At 42.9% G+C, this 16,889-nt stretch overlaps 2 protein-coding genes across 3 annotated transcripts; both read left to right on the top strand.

Annotated features, from left to right (window-relative positions):
• The first annotated feature begins 288 nt into the window (after nucleotides 1-288).
• On the top strand, nucleotides 289-1,569 carry UBQLNL (ubiquilin like). The gene has a single exon (XM_032241124.1). The coding sequence runs from the start codon at nucleotides 289-291 to the stop codon at nucleotides 1,567-1,569; it is 1,281 nt and encodes a 426-aa protein (XP_032097015.1).
• Nucleotides 1,570-7,381: 5,812 nt separating this feature from the next.
• Nucleotides 7,382-10,064, top strand: UBQLN3 (ubiquilin 3). Of its 2 annotated transcripts, none has more exons than XM_032241122.1 (2): nucleotides 7,382-7,465; nucleotides 7,746-10,064. In XM_032241122.1, the coding sequence occupies exon 2, from the start codon at nucleotides 7,789-7,791 to the stop codon at nucleotides 9,760-9,762; it is 1,974 nt and encodes a 657-aa protein (XP_032097013.1). In that variant the 5' UTR covers nucleotides 7,382-7,465; nucleotides 7,746-7,788; the 3' UTR covers nucleotides 9,763-10,064. The 2 variants fall into 2 exon arrangements, with proteins under 2 accessions (XP_032097013.1, XP_032097014.1); XM_032241123.1 differs by having other exon boundaries at nucleotides 7,713-9,875.
• Nucleotides 10,065-16,889: the final 6,825 nt, after the last annotated feature.

Raw genomic sequence — 16,889 nt, 5'->3', positions numbered from 1 at the left:
ACTTTATCCACCATGGATGAAGTATGAATCAGTAGCCACGCCAGGCCTCAGCTGGGTCACATCTGGAGAACTGGGGTGAGGGCACAACATCGCAAAAACCTGGCCCCAGCCTGGTCACTCATCCCTTTTTGGGCAACAAGAACACTATCCTGTGGCCTGAGAACAGAATCTGAGACAAAGGCCAGCAGAAACATTATCCTGCCCTCACCCTTTCTGCCCCTGCTTCCTCCTGCTCCCTGTCTGTCTGCCCATTTAAAGCTCATGCATGCCATCTCCTGAACATCCAGGATGTCCCAGAGTGGACATTCTTCAGGTCTTCCTGCAGACAAAAATATCTCTTCAAGTGCCACTCAAGTGATAGTGAAGACTGCAGGCAACCAGAAAGACTTTATGGTGGCTGACGACATCTCGGTGAGGCAGTTCAAGGAGAAGCTATCGGCTCACTTCCAATGCCAAATGGACCAACTTGTGCTGGTCTTCATGGGCCGTCTTCTCAAAGACCATGACACGCTGAGCCAGAGGGGCATTATGGATGGTCATACCATCTACCTGGTCATCAAGTCCAAGCACGGCTCCAGATCTCTGGCCCATTCCTTCCAGGACCTGCCAATGAATGATCCCTGCCACCGGGACAGAAACACTGAAGGAAACAGCAGTGGGGTGCACCAACCAACAGGTATGAATGAAGCTCCAGTGGAATTGGCCCACTATGTGGGATCTGATACACCCAAAGTGTATACCCAGAACTTGGAAGTGAGCCATCCAGAGCACATGGCACAGATGCTGGAGAATCCTAGCATTCAGCGGCTTCTGTCCAACATGGAGTTCATGCGGCAGTTCAACTTAGAACACCCAGACACGCAACAATTGATGCAGCGGAGCCCAGAGGTTTCCCACCTTCTTGACAATTCTGAGATCTTATGGCAGACTCTGGAGCTGGCCAGGAACCTTGCTACCATTCAAGAGATAATGCAGCTCCACCAACCTTCGCAAAACCTTGAATATCCACTGAACCCACAGCCGTATCTGGTCTTAGAGACAATGCCAGGTGGGAATGATACCCTGGGTCAGAACTGTGCTGATGTCAAAGATCAAATGCTGAACAGCATGCAAGATCCTTTTGGAGGAAACCCTTTCACAGCTCTCCTGGCTGGACAAGTGCTGGAACAAGTCCAGTCTTTATGTCCAACTCCACCACCGTCCCAGGAACGACGAGACCAGCTCCCACAGCATCCTACAACCCGAGTCATTTATAATAGCTCTCGTGGTTTATCTTTAAACATTTCAGCCAATGACACCCCCAACAAGGTCAACCACACTTCCAAGGTCAACACTGCTACAATCTCCACCAAGGGCCATAGCCATATCTGTGCCTCTAAGCAGCCAGCTGGGATACCAGCCTTACCTAGCATACAGTTTACCCAGCAGCCTCAAGAAGAATACAAGGATGCCACTGTTTCTCTAAGTAGCTCCGGACAGATATTAGAGGGTGATCTCCAGCTGTCAGATGAGCAGACCAGTTCCCAGGTCACAGGAGGCATGACGCAGTCGCTTATGAACACCCCCTAGCTGGCAGCTCAGATTATGTTGTTCATGAGTATGCCCAGGCTGTCTAAACAGTGGAGGCAGCAGTTGCCCACATTCCTGGAGCAGACACAGATTTCTGACCTGCTTATTGCTTTAGCCAACCCTAAAGCATCACAAGCAATATTGCAGATGGAGCAGGGTCTCCAGCTGCTGGCCATAGAGGGTCCTGTTCTTCTGCCTTGGGTTACACCCTACCTATGGGGCCTGGGTTGCCTTCCTGCCCCGAGCTGAAGCTACCTTGACACAGTGCCCCAGTCCTGAAATATTCCAGCTATAGCTGTGCCCAAGGGACCTGAGTGCTGCCACAAGTCTGGAACAGTCCTTCAGAGGCTACAGCTCCCAGATGGGGATGCTTCCCACCCTCTGCAAGCTCCTGAGATTTGTTTTGGCAAACAGATGGAATCTCTCCAGGCTCCCCGGGATTTGGGAACCATCATGCCAATCTACAGGCACTCATTGCTACTGAAGGGGACACCAATGCTGCTACCTGCAAGCTCAAGACATTGCAGATTCTAACCACCATGCCTACTTCTTTGCTTGCTACCTGCCTGCTAACCCACCTGAACATCTCATTTGCTATTTGCACCTCTCCTGATGCTTCCAGCCAGGAGAACTCCTGGAATAGGAGTTATCAACCAGTGCTTCCTGTGCTGAAAAATAGATCATTGGCCACGGCTGGAACATCTGTCAATAAAATGGCTACACCTGCTTGCACTGATCTGAGGTTTGACTTTACTTCTTTTATTTAAAAAAAAACTGTGTGATATCTTTGTCTCACCTACTATACATACGTTAACACACAAACCACATGCACATATTAGTATAGAAATAAAAATAATGTTTTTATCTCTAAAACGTGAGCATTTTGAGCGTGGTATATGAAACTTCAGCATGGTATATGAAACTGATTATTTTGAGCATGTCATCTCAGACAGGCACATGTATGTATACAAGCTCACATAGTAAAAGATTCACATACACAGGCATACAGAGTACACATACGAGTATACATAGTCATGTGCAAACACAGATGCAAATACCTAGAGACAACTAAACAGACCCATGCATAGGGAAAACCATCATAACATGCTCAAACAGAAAGAAACATATTACATAGATAGGTCCAGATACTGACTCATAAGACTGAATTTCTCAAACCCAAATTGTTCAAGTTTGAGAGTGGAAAAGGAATAATACGTGGGCCAGAATATGGTAAATTTACATATCAACCCAGCCTAATGAACAGTCATCATTAGAGCCTCTTACTAATTGACATTGCCACCATTATAAGATGGTGATGGGCTGTCACCAATTCTTCTTTAGCACACACAGATGCAGCTGCTGCCATCTCCATTATGTAACCCAGTCACCACAAATTCAGCCCTCCACGCGGCACAGCACCTTCCAAGTGTATCATCTCCTTCAGCATATCTTATGTTTGTAGTTTGCATTTTCCATGGTTGCCAATGCTCCATATTTTTCTCTTTCTGCCTCACCTGGAGTATCCCAGCGTGGCAAGATATGCAATTACTTGTGTTTTAATTTTTCTATGATTAAATAATTTAATACACTCTTATCATAATAATTCAATGTTGTTTTAGGCATTGAAAAATTGCAGTGAAAAAACAAAGATCCTTTATTTATTGATTTCACTCTCCTTTGTGGAGATACAAGTTTTGTTAGGTGGTAAATGCTGTGACGTAAAATGAATCAAAATGAGATATTCTACATAAGGCAATCAGGGAAGGCCACTCTGAATAGGTGCTGACGTTTGAGCAGAAATCAGAAGTAATCGGAGAACTTTACATGCATCTCACTGAGACAAGGATGATCCAGTGGTTGTCTGAAAGTAAAAGCACCGAGGTAGCATTATTCCTGCTATGTTTACAAGAAGGTGATGTAGCTGAAATGGACAAAAAGGAGGGGTGATGGGGATGAAGTCAAAGAGATTGTGAAAAGTTTTTTTTTTTTTTTCCAAGACAGAGTTTCACTCTTGTTGCCCAGGCTGGAGTGCAATGGCACGATCTCCACTCACCACAACCTCCACCTCCTGGGTTCAAGCGATTCTCCTGCCTTAACCTCCTGAGTAGCTGGAATTACAGGCATGTGCTGCCACGCCTGGCTAATTTTGTATTTTTAGCAGAGACAGAGTTTCTCTATGTTGGTCAGGCTGGTCTCGAACTCCCCACCTCAGGTGATGCACCCTGATTACAGGTGACAGCCACTGAGCCTGGTTGATTGTGAAAAGTTTTATAGGTTCTGGTGAAAACTTTGGATTTTACTGTGAATTTAATAGACAGTCACTGATGAGTTTTGAGCAAAGAAATTAAGTAATTCAGTTTATCAGTGTGGCTTCAGAGTAGAGAACAGACTGTGGTAGAGGAAAACCAGGGAAGCAGGGAAACCATTTAGGAGGCTTTTACAATAGAGCAGTTGAGAAATAGTAGTTTTTTGCACTAGGATGGTAGCAGGGGAGGTGGTGAGAAGTAGATTCTGGACTCTAAAGGCGGCCCACACAAAGGAGATTTGTGTGCTCAACAGACCACCTTTTCTGAGCCCCAGCACGATCATCAGCAATAGTGGATGGGCCTACAAACTTCCAAGTGCTTCTAGAAAGCTCACTGCCAAAGATCCCTACTTCACTTCCATACCTACCAAAAAGATAAGTCTCAAGAAATAAATTACAGTGAAAATGGTTTTTTTTTAACCTCCTCATTTACTATAATTAAGCTTCATACCCTCTTTGCTACAGTTTGCATAAAAAGCTCAAGCTATCCAGGTCATCTTTCTTATTTTCATCACAATATGCTCTGAAAATTCCTCACTTGACTCGTTTTTCTATTTGTCACCCATTTTCCAAGCCTTTGCACCCTACCATTTAGAAGTAAGTCGTAACTTAGCAATAGAGAAACCTACGTATCTACAACCTTCTTTCTAAAGATGATTCTACCTGTTTTCTATAATGGAGATCTGGATGTCCACTGAAGACACTGCTTCTCCAGAAGGCTGCATCTTTGTTTCCCTTGGACTTGGAGGTGGACAGGTGTCATTCTTGCACCGTCTTGCTGCTTCTCAGCCCAGATTTCTGGCTCCAAATCACTTCATGCTCCATGGACATAATAATTGTGGCATAATACTCGCCTAGTTAACTTCTTATGGTGATACTCAGCTTTTCACTTAGTCTCTGTTTAGGCAAAGAAAAGCATGCAACTGTGCTGACTAGTTCCATTTAAACTTATTACCAAAAGATTTAATTACCATCTTAGTAACCCTAACTGCATTTTCCCAGCCCAGTGATTCTCACCAGCATCTGCCCCAGGATCACCTGGAGGTTGTGTTAAAATACAGATTTCTTTTTTTTTTTATCAGTATTTTAATTTTATTATTATTTTTTTATTTTTATTTTTATTTTTTATTTTATTTTATTTTTATTGCATTTTAGGTTTTGGGGTACATGACACAAGAGCAGAAAATCAAACACCGCATGTTCTCACTCATAGGCGGGTGTTGAACAATGAAAACACGTGGACACAGGGAGGGGAGCACTACACACTGGGGTCTATTGGGGGGAAATGGGGGAGGGATGGGGAGTGGGGAGGAGGGGAGAGATAGCATGGGGAGAAATGCCAGATATAGGTGAAGGGGAGGAAGGCAGTAAAATACAGATTTCTGCACGACATTCCAAGGGTGTCTGATTCAGTAGGTCTATGGTAGGGTTAAAATCTCTCATTTCTCATAAGTTTCCAGGTGATGCTTATGCTTATGCTTATGATGGGGATCATACCTGGAAATGTCTTAGCTAATTTGCTACCTTATTGTTAGTCCAATCTGCACCATTTTGTAAACTCCCCCACTATTTTGCAGATCTTGGTCAAAGTGAAACATTTCACGGGAGTTCAGGCTGTGAGAAACATCCTGTCACAAGACAGACAAAGGCCCATCTAAAGTTACATCTCTATCATATCTTGCTGTCCAAAGGTCCGATGAGCATCATACTGACATCCCACCAAAATGAGGACCAAACTGCCTCATCATGAGAACATTTTATCAATATCTTGCTGGGCAGCAAGTCATATTGTCCAGACCCTTCTCGCCCATACCTATAGATTGGCCCAGCCTATAAGCAGTGGTGGGCTCTGGCATTAGGTTCGTCCCACACTTCCGTGGGTTTTATGCTGGACATAAAGCCTGCATTTGCTGTGTATGTGTGCGTGTGTGTGTGTGTGTGTGTGTGTGTGTGTGTGTGTGTGTGTGTGTCTTTCTTTAACTCTTGCTTTCCCTTCAAAACCTAACACTTACTCTTTCAGATGATTATTTTATATCTTGTTTTTTCTTCTCAAATCTTTAATATCCACTTCTTAATCTAAATCTTACCTAAAGCTGTGCTTATTTTTAACAAGAAAGACAATAATAATCAGAAGAGACTTCTACCTGGGTCTACCATGAAAACAACCAACTAGCTTACGACTGTCCCAATACACTCTGCCTCCCAGTCTGCTATCATGAATAAACTGTTCATATTCCTAAACCAAGCTCTCCACATGGGCACTTGCTCTCAGTCTCTCTAACTTATCTATTTGAGAACTTAATAGTTTTCCCTTCCTCATGCATCAGTTTTTTTCTACTCACTGGATTGTTTCCATCAGAATATAAACATCATACACTATTATCTTAAGAAAAAAATCTAAAAAGTCATTAACCTCACATTCCCACATAGCAGTTATCCCCTTTCTTGCATTTGTAATTCTCTTACTAGATCTAGTTTTTCCCAAAGCATTTGCTTGTAAACACACTCTAATCAGTCTTCCTCCTCTACTATTCTTCCAAAGCTAGTCTCATCATGGTCTCCAATTCTTTATTTTTCAAATTCAGTGGCCAATTCTCAGTCCTCATCCTGCTAACCTAGCAGCATCATTTGACATGGTTGGTTACTCTCTCCTGACCTAGCAGCATCATTTGACATGATTGGTTACTCTCTCCTTTTTGAAACTCTTCTTTGGCCTTTCTCTTTTCTCTCTCCTTTTTTTCCACCCTACTGTTTTATTTTTTTCTCAGTTTCCTTTGCCAAATCCCTCTGATCTTCCAGATTTCTAAATGTAAAGCCACAAGACTCACATTTTAAATTCTCTATTATTTTCCCTATATGCACTAACTAGCTAATCTAAACCAGTCCTGGATGTTAGATACCCTTTGAATGCTAATGAGCTGTGGACTTATAATATTCAACTACCATTCTATATCTCCATTTGTATATAAAATGGGCATATCAAATGTATGGAAAACTGTTGAACAACCTGCTAATTTAGAAAACATGCTTATTTCTAATCTTTAACTTAGTGAACATTCAATACTTTCAGTTCCTTTGGGGGATAAGAGTTTCAAGTAAAAAAAGTTATGTTATGTTTGACTCTTCCCTTCTACTCCAAATCCTGTTGATCAGCAAATCAATACTTTGAAAATATGTAAAGAATTCATGTTAATGTTGAATAAGACAGAAAACTGGGACATCGGATAACAGGAAAAAGTCCCTGGACCAGGAAGTCGCTGAATGTGGGTCTGAATGGAGACAGAGGACTAGGAGATATTTTATAATTTCCAATCCCAGTCTGAGCCTCCACAGAAGTCTCTGCAAGAAGGCACTTGAGGTGGAGGAAGTAGAAGTGGTAAAGAAATGGGAGAGCAAGAGTTCCCAGGGATCCAGAGCTCCTTAGAAAAGACTCAAAAATCCACTGTGTGAGGCTGTGATGTCAGAACTGAGGTCACAGAAGGGACCTGAGAGTGTGGGTTCTGGCCCAGAAGGCCTCGGGAGAGGCTGTGCAGCAAGATGAGGGAGGTCTGGAGCCCTGCATAAAGAGAAGGACAGGACCACCACTGCCTGGTATGTACACCCCGGCCTAGGCCCTTCCTCCCACCTTTGTCCCTGTACTCATCAACTACAGACCTCTTTCCCAGGGCCCTGCATTTCCCTCCCCTGACTCCAGCATTTCCCAATCTCATAATCCTCCTAGAGCATCCTTTCCCAGAAACATCATGGTCCCTTTCATGTAGACCCTGCAGTTTTCCCTATCCTGATACTCAAGCCCCTTTTCATGCTCATCCTTCCTACTTTTGCCATTGCCTAAAAGGATGATCTTCGTCTCCCATCCCCATGCCCCCAGCTGTGTCTCCACAGACCTGGGCTTGAGGCCTCCCACTATCACCATGGCCAAAGGTGGAGAAGCCCTGCCACAGGGCAGCCCAGCACCAGTTCAGGATCCCCACTTCATCAAGGTGACAGTGAAGACACCCAAAGACAAGGAAGATTTCTCAGTTACAGACACATGCACCATCCAGCAGCTGAAGGAAGAGATATCTCAGCGCTTTAAGGCCCACCCTGATCAGCTTGTTCTAATCTTTGCTGGCAAAATCCTCAAGGATCCTGACTCACTGGCACAGTGTGGAGTGCGAGATGGCCTCACTGTCCACCTGGTCATCAAGATGCATCGTCGTGCCTTTGGCAGTGAGTGCCCAGCTGCCCCTGTCCCTTCCCCAGGCCCAAGCCCTGGATCACTCCCTCAACCAGGCTCCATTTACCCAGCAGATGGGCCCCCTGCCTTCAGCTTAGGTTTCCTCATAGGCCTCAATGGGCTGGGCTTGACCTCCAGTGGCTTCCCTGACCAGACAAGCTCACAAATGCGGCAGCATGTGTCTATGCCTGAATTTGTGGCTCAGCTCATTGATGACCCCTTCATCCAGGGTCTGCTGTCCAACACGGGCCTGGTGCGCCAGCTGGTTCTTGACAACCCCCATATGCAGCAGCTGATCCAGCACAACCCTGAGATTGGGCATATTCTCAACAACCCTGAAATTATGCGGCAGACACTGGAGTTTCTACGTAACCCTGCCATGATGCAAGAGATGATGCGTAGCCAGGACCGGGTGCTTAGTAACTTGGAGAGCATTCCTGGTGGCTACAATGTGCTGCGCACTATGTACACAGATATTATGGACCCAATGCTAAATGCAGTCCAGGAACAGTTTGGTGGCAATCCCTTTGCCACTGCCACTACTGCTAATGCCACCACCACCACCAGCCAACCTTCTAGGATGGAGAATTGTGACCCTCTCCCTAACCCCTGGACTTCCACACATGGAGGCTCAGGTAGAAGACAAGGAAGGCAGGATGGGGATCAGAATGTACCTGACATTAGAAATACAGTTCCAAACTTTCTGGGTAATATAGGGCTCTATGACTATCTCCAGCAATTGCATGAGAACCCCCAGTCCCTAGGAACTTATCTACAGGGGACTGCATCGGCTCTCAGCCAAAACAAGGAACCACCACCACCACCACCAGTAAACAGAGTTCCCCCGTCATCACCCTCATCTCAGGAGCCTGGGTCAGGCCGGCCTCTCCCCAAGGAATCAGTAGCAATCAAGGGAAAGTCCTCCTGCCCAGCTTTCCTGAGATACCCCACAGAGAACAGTACTGGACAAGGTGGAGACCAAGATGGTGCGGGGAAAAGCTCTACTGGACATAACACAAACTTGCCTGATCTTGTCTCGGGCCTGGGAGATTCTGCCAACAGGGTTCCATTTGTTCCCTTATCCTCTTCCTCCACAGCAGCCACTACTGGAATCCCTGAGCCTCCCTGGCTGCCACCCCCAGTTTATCCAAGATCTCTGAGGCCAGGTGGCATGAATCTGGCTCCACACTTGCAGGATGAGATGCAACCACAGCTGCCACTGCTAATGCACCTTCAGGCAGCTATGGCAAATCCCCGTGCTGTGCAAGCCCTGCTGCAGATTGAGCAGGGTCTGCAGGTCCTAGCTATCGAAGCACCTCGCCTCCTACTCTGGTTCATGCCTTGCCAAACAGGGGTGGGTAGTACGGCAGGAGGTATAGAGTCTAGAGAAGATACCCTTCTGTCTGAGGATCCTCTCCCAAATCCACCTCCTGAGGTGTTCCCAGCACTGGACTCTGCAGAGGTGGGCTTCCATTCCCCTCCCTTTCTCGATATGCTGCAAGATTCACCTAGTACCAACCCCCAGCAGCTGCAGCCTGAGGCTCACTTTCAGGTGCAGCTGGAGCAACTGCGGTCCATGGGCTTTCTGAATCGTGAAGCCAATCTTCAGGCCCTCGTTGCTACTGGGGGCAATGTGGATGCTGCTGTGGAGAAGCTGAAGCAGTCATAGGAGTCCTCGTCATTCAGACCATATGTTTTCCTCTGTGCCTTTTCCCCATATCCTATTTCCCTAGCTCTCCCATTCTTGCATACAGCTGCATTATAAACCAAATTTACTCTGATGCCCTTTATTGTGGAGGCAATGTTGTTCCAGAGTCAGTGAGGAAGACAAAGGGCCAGAACAAAGTGGAGGTGCTGTTTATAAGTCAACCACTGGCACCACTATACCATCTATACCATCGGTGGGGGGGGGGCAGGTCTGAGCTCTGCTTATGCCTATCTTGAGATGCAATTACATCCAATCTCCAGTGTCGACTTGCCTGAGTCTCATTCTTGTGGGCTATGAGAAAAAGGAAGGATGTAGGAGAAGAGGTGGTGATAAGGGCTGTCTCTATATGGATGGAAGGACTTGGAGGGAAACTAAAAGATCTGAAGCTAGAAGACTCACATGTATGAAGAACAGTGGAGGAAATGTTGCTGCAACCCTTTGAAGGTTGAGGCCTGCAACTTTCCTGGTGTTCTTTCCGTGTTTCTTCAGATTTTGTAAACTGTAGTAGCTACTACCTGGTGCTCTGGTTTTCCGAACTCCCTACCACTAGCCTGACTGAAAAGTGGGTACAGTTTCTTATTTTTATTTCCCCTGAAGATTATCCCCCAAGTGCCTTTTACTTCCAGGATTTGATGCTAATCTCTGAGCGGATAGAGATAGAGCAGCAAAGGTGTCAGGGTGACTTCTCAGATTCCTGAATCTCACTCTGTTTATACAGTCCCTTGTAGCCTTGTAGCGAGGTTCAAAGAGATAATTTTTTTGCAACTTCGAGCTCAAAATTGAAGTCCTACTCTGTGTATAGCATTCTGCTAGTTATTAGGAATTCAATATGAGCAAAAGAGTTTTACTCACTGCCCTGTCCTTATGAGTTTATGATCTTATAGCAAGAAATATGCAAATTGTGACTATACCATTTGCATTATTGGTGATTACAAACTATGAGAAATGCTGTAAAGAAAAAGGTGAGTAGCTGTGAAATAGCATGATCAGGGGCTTGACCTAGTCTGGGGAGACAGAAAGTGAGTCTGTACTGCAAACTAAAATCCAAAACGTAGTAAGAATTAAGTAGGTAAAGCTTTGAAGGACGAGGGGAGAGCTTTCCGGCAGAAGAGCCATTATGCACAAAAGCACTGAGGTGGGATGTGCATAACACATGGAAGATGTCTTTGGCATCCCAGACTAAATTCTTGTTTGCATTCAATGATGCTTTTCACTACCCATGTACTTCTAGGGTAAAAGTGTTACAATTCATAAATCAAGCCAATAAATCATGCTTTCTAGTCCATATGCAGATAAATGTGTCAGGTAAACACACTGCAGAGAAATGCACAAACATACAATGCATATCTACTTAAATACATCTTCACATGGGCACATTCTCTGTACACATGTACAAGCATACATACAAAACACAGTCTGTTAAATCAGAGTTTCATTGCAAAATGGAAGTGTAAACATACGAAACATTCTCATTATATTCCAATTAAGGAGGTAAAGAGGTCTTTTTGGAGGATACCTAAAAGTGGCTGTGGTGTGTGTTTAGATGTCAAAGAGTCAGTACTGGGAGAAAGGGAACCTCTACTTGGAGCCCAGGATATTTTGATCAGCCTGTGTAACTGAGTTAGTAGCGCATGGCTTAAAGGAGATAAAAGCAGCCTTAGGGGAAACATTTATTTTAGCGATTTAGGTTTCAGTGTCTAGGTGGAGCACAAGGCTCCTGATATGATTTGGCTCTGTGTCCCCATCCAAATGTCACCTTGTAGCTCCCATAATTCCCACTTGTTGTGGGAAATGATTGAATCATAGGGGCGGGTCTTTCTCGTGCTGTTCTTGTGATGGTGAGTGGGTTTCACGAGATCTGATGGTTTTAAAAACCGAAGTTGCTCTGCACAAGCTCTCTTCCTGGTAAGATGTGACTTGCTCCTCCTGGCCATGGTTGTGAGGCCTCCCCAGCCATGTGGAACTGTAAGTCCAGTAAACCTCTTTCCTTTGTAAATTGCCCAGTCTCTGGTATGTCTTTATTAACAGCGTGAAAACAGGCTAATACAGCTTCAATGCCCCCTCGCTCCACTCCCCTTACGGGGTTAGTTTTTATCCAGATTAAAGAAAAACCTATTGTTTATGGTGGTCCTAGGGGAAATGAAGAGGAAAGTTTTGCCTCTCCATTTTCTTCAGCTCATAAGCTGAGTTCTCTGGGTCTGCCTCTGACTAGGACAGATACACATTGAACCCATAATTTCCATTCTTGGAAGTCCAGGTAGGTCTGAGGAAAAAAAAAAAAAGAAAACTCATGGAAAGAAATGTTACTGCCTTTATCTGCCTTCCATCTGGGCCAAAGAAAGCCTCAGGCTCATGTGAAATTAAGCCCTGCTCATCAGGGAAGACAGCAGGTGAATTGGGTCTAAAAGTCTTAGCTAGGGAAAGGGGTGTTCATTTAGTGGATGATTCTCTTGCCATAACCTCTTGAGAGTCCTCCACAATTGATTGGGTGCTGGGAATCCTTGCTCTAGCTTCCAAGAGTAAAGTCATCAGCTTTATGCCTGGTTCCAAGGTGGTGAATTCAGGAGAAGGAGGCTTCTGGGGCAGGGAGGGTCACTGTGTTCTACCTAGCAACTAAGGTAGGGCCTGGTATGTGGAAAGTGTGCAATCAATGATTGAATGAGTGTTAAATGATGAGTGAGTAAGTGAGTAAACAAATGAGAAAGTGTTTAGGGACACTGGGTAGACACAAATCAAATAAAAGATACCACAGGACCAGAGCTTGAGCTTGGGAAAATAAAGGCTATTAGAATTTTAGTGGGAGGAGGTTCCTGCAGGCTGAATGTGGCTGAAAGAGCAGACCTCCTGGAATTACCATCTGCTGTCCCTTTTCTTACTGTCTATCAGCCATGGCCCAAGATCAAATATGGGTTGTGGAAGGGCAGAATAAGGGGTTATACAGGTGGAGAAGAGAAAATAGAGTCACAGAGTTTTGGTCATGCTGGGCCTACTGCCTAGATCTTTCCAAAGAAATTGTACTCTTTCTTTAGACCAAGAGATTTACTAGAAAGTAAAAAAACAAACAGGGTAAACTCTGGAGTACTGACAGCTGATTTGCATAACAATTAGCCAGGAAAGTAGATAGCAGTTAAGGAGAAAGGTATCCAAACAATATAAAATGTTTTTAAGCATCTGTGTTATTTCCTCTTTTTTTTTTTAAATGGTATCCTAATAGCTTCATCATAAACACATGTCTGTATTTTTTCAGTATGTTTTAGGGGTTCATTACTTATATTTATTTAATATTAATAATAGCTAACACTTGTTAAGACTTTACTATATGTCAGGTCCTGTTCCAAGCTTTTTACATCTGCTTCCACACAATAGTCCTTTAGCACAGATATTAGCAGTGTCCCTATTTTATGGATGAGGGCAGCTGAGGCAAATGAAGAGGGGACGTACATCACTTAAAGTTGTAAAGCTTCTTCATATTACAGCCAGGATTAGACAGTCTAATTCCAGAGCCCATACTCTTAATCACTGCAATAAATCAAGTTAATTTAATTTATGTGTTAATCCCTACCCCTAAAAAAGTAGAGCAGGGCAGAATTTGTGATATTAAAATTTTTACACCCCTGAGTCCTGCAAATATCTACACTGCATTAAAATGTCTTCTTTACCACATCCTACATATGTGTACATGCTTTGTTTCTTTGCTTTTTATCTACTAGTACTACACTTCCTCAATTATTTTAACTTCGAAATATTTAATGACAAAAAGAATAATGCCTGGCATTGCAAAATACCTTTGGCTAATTTTGTCTGTTTTTCCAAGTACGCTTTATAGCAGATGTCAAATTTCAGAAAAGGCCAAATGAGATTTTGATTGGCTTTCTATTATATTTATAAATTGGAGGAATATTGAGAAATTTGCAGTAGGCAGTCTTTCCTTTTAAAATAGGAAATGTTTCTATTTATTTAAATTTTGTTTCTTTCTAAAAAAATATAGTTTAAGTTTTACACATTGGATTTATTTAAACATGATATTTTCTGGTTGTTATTTTGAGTGACAAATTTTTAATTATATTTTCTGAGTGAATTAGACTGTGATGAAACTGCGCTATTATCAGTTACTGTATTATCACTTCAGGTTGTTTTTTTAAATTGATATTCATGCAATCAAGTGTACACATTGTTGATGCCCAGCACAAGGCTCTGAGTACCCGTGGCTCCCGCATTGGCATCATCCTGGCTGTCTGCATTGTGCCTTCTCATTCCTCATCCACAGCTTTGGCCACGGTGGAGTCCCCAAGCATGTGCACATCTTTCTGGTTACTCTCTGTCTGCTGCAGCCTCCTTTCTTGAACATAGTTACCTAGGGACTTGAACCAAACAGATTTGGAGTCAAGTCTCTTTGTGAGGCTGCTTCACTTGGAAAAGAATTCGGCCTAACCTATCAATCTGAGATAGAAAACAAGGAGAGTATAAAAGCTATGGTGAATCGTTGATAAATTTATAAGTGGAAAAGAGAAGCACTATATTATAAACGATGGGACTTGGCTTCTAATATTGGACATATCGCTTTGCCACTCATGAGCTCAGATTTCCTTATTGGTACTGCAAGTGTCTTACAGCTCTAAGAGCTGGGAAGCCTAGCGCCCAGATGGGTCCATCTTCAATTCTGCCGTGGGAGTATAGAGTTCTGAATGCTGTTCCTGCTTCTTACACTAACATCTTGGGTTACACTAAACCTTCTTTTTCTTCCAGAAATAACGTGTGGTTCACAGCAGGAGATTATCAGGGTGGGTATTCTTGGTATTTGTATTGAAAGGTGGACTTTTTGGTCAAATGAAGCCAGGACCTTACGGCAGCAGGTATGAGGCTGACAAAGATGCATCTCTGGAGCAGAACAGATGTTACAAAGGTGTTGAGCACTAACCCCACTCCTACCTCCAGGTTCATTGTACAATTTTTCTCTCTTTTCAAAGTTATTATGCTATTTGGTCCCTTTCGCATGTACTCCTTCAAATTATAAAGAATTTTAATTTTGCTGCTGGTTGCAGGCTGGCATCCTCATAAGAAGCATGAATTTATTTGTCTGTTAAAATAAATGTCCATTTACTAATTTATTTTTAAAAATGTATTTGTATAAATTTTAGGGGTTCATGAGCTATTTTATTACATGGATATGTGGGGTAGTGGTGAAGTCTGGGCTTTTAATGTAACTATCACCAGAATAATGTGCATTGTATCAATTCAGTAACTTCTTATCCCTTACCCCAATTCTATCTTCCCACCCTCTGAGTCTTTAATATCTATTATTCCACTCTCTATGTCCATGTGTAACACATTATTTAGCTCCTATTTATAAGTAAGAACATATGGTATTTGGCTTTCTGTTTCTGAGTTACTTAAGGGCCTCCAGTTCCATCCCTATTGCTGCAAGAAACATGATTTTATTTTGGACAGCTAAATAATATTTCATTGTATATGTGTGTGTATATATATATATGTGTGTGTATATATATATATATATATGTGTATATATATATATATATATATACCACATTTTCTTTATCTAATCATCTATTGATAGACAATTAGGTTGAGTCCATATCTTTCTTATTGCATTCACTAATATTCAACAGTTAGCATCTGTTATGTTCCAGGCTTAGTCCCAAGTATTACCAGCCTGGTCCCAAGATTACAAAGGAGGGAATGATCACAGAGGAAGTGATGTTAAACTAATGTCCTATAAAGTGGGTAGCGGATGGCCATTTTCTGGGTGAACAAACCAGAAAGGCATTCCAGGTAGAGGAAACAGCATCAACAAAGGAACGGCGGTTCCACTGTCTGTTGTGTAGGAAAACTGTAAAACCAGTATGGCTAGAATTCTGTGATAAAGGCTATGCTTTACATAACAGCCTCAAGTGTTCGGGAATGTACCCTGAGGGCAGTGGGGAACTTTAAAGGTTTTAAGCAGGGAATGACATAGTCCAATTTACATTTTATAACTAAGTTAAAAAATGAGATTGGAGGGTAACAGAATTAATGGTAGAGGGACAAATAGAAAGGCTGTAGCTGCAATCTTTTGAGAGAGGTGGTAGATTCTTCCTAAGTGGAACAAAAGAGAAACCCTATCTGAAAATTTAAGCTATATCCAAGTAGGCAGGTTTTCAGTTTCAGTGCCTTCTGCTAAGTTTTTCCCAGGCCACAGTGCCTTATACGTAGTCTTACACAATATCATCCCTGTAAAATATAGTCATCCCCTCTAATCTGCAGAGTATGTGTTCCAAGACTTCCAGTGGATGACTAAAACAGTGGATAGTGCCAAACCCTACATATACTATGTTTCTTTCCTCTACATGCACACTTATGATAAACTGAAATTTGTAAATCAGGCTCAGTAACGGATTAAAAACAATAACATCAAATAGTATAATCATAACAATGTGCTATGATAGAACTTATGTGAATATTTATTTCGGGAATTTTGTACTTTATTTTCAGATTGTGGCTGACCACAGGTAACTGAAACCATACAAAGCAAAACTGCAGATAAGGGGGGACTACTGTGCTAGACTCACTGAGCACTCTTGTCCCAGGAACTGGTTCTTGAGTCTGATGCCAAAATCTCCCACCCTTCACGCACACAGGACTGGGAAAAGCCAAATACCTTTCCCAATTTGTCACACACATAGGTTCCTTCATGCAAATCTTGAATGAAACTTCTATTTCCATCTTTTCAGTCTCCAGAACATGAGCTTTGGAGAAAAAAAGTGTCCTAACTTCAAACTGAAGCACTGTATGTGTTACTTGAATGGACTTCTATGGGTTGCCTGACATCTTTAGTCCAGTTTACCTAAATAATAGAAGAAATAAGAGCACAGTTTAGAATTATTGTAAGGATTACATAATCTATGTGAATATCTTAGCAGAGGTTGCTTAGAACACAGCAAGGAATATTGTCAGTCATTAAAGTGATTGAAACTCTCTGAATCTGTTTTTCCATCTGTACGATGGTGTTGATGCTATCTACTGGGTACTAGCAAAGATTTCTGTAAAGCTACACATATTTATATTTAACATACAGCACTTTAGTTTCCACA

The sequence above is a fragment of the Sapajus apella genome, unplaced genomic scaffold (genome assembly GCF_009761245.1).
Source record: "Sapajus apella isolate SASKATOON/1434 unplaced genomic scaffold, GSC_monkey_1.0 scaffold47, whole genome shotgun sequence".
Taxonomy (NCBI): Eukaryota; Metazoa; Chordata; class Mammalia; order Primates; family Cebidae; genus Sapajus; species Sapajus apella.
Note: the sequence above shows the minus strand (reverse complement) of the source record. Positions and strands in the feature narration are given on the sequence as shown.

Excerpts from the sequence above, each read along its gene's own strand:
- UBQLNL (XM_032241124.1), top strand. The coding sequence starts at position 289 with ATGTCCCAGAGTGGACATTCTTCAGGTCTTCCTGCAGACAAAAATATC.
- UBQLN3 (XM_032241123.1), top strand. The coding sequence starts at position 7,714 with ATGATCTTCGTCTCCCATCCCCATGCCCCCAGCTGTGTCTCCACAGAC.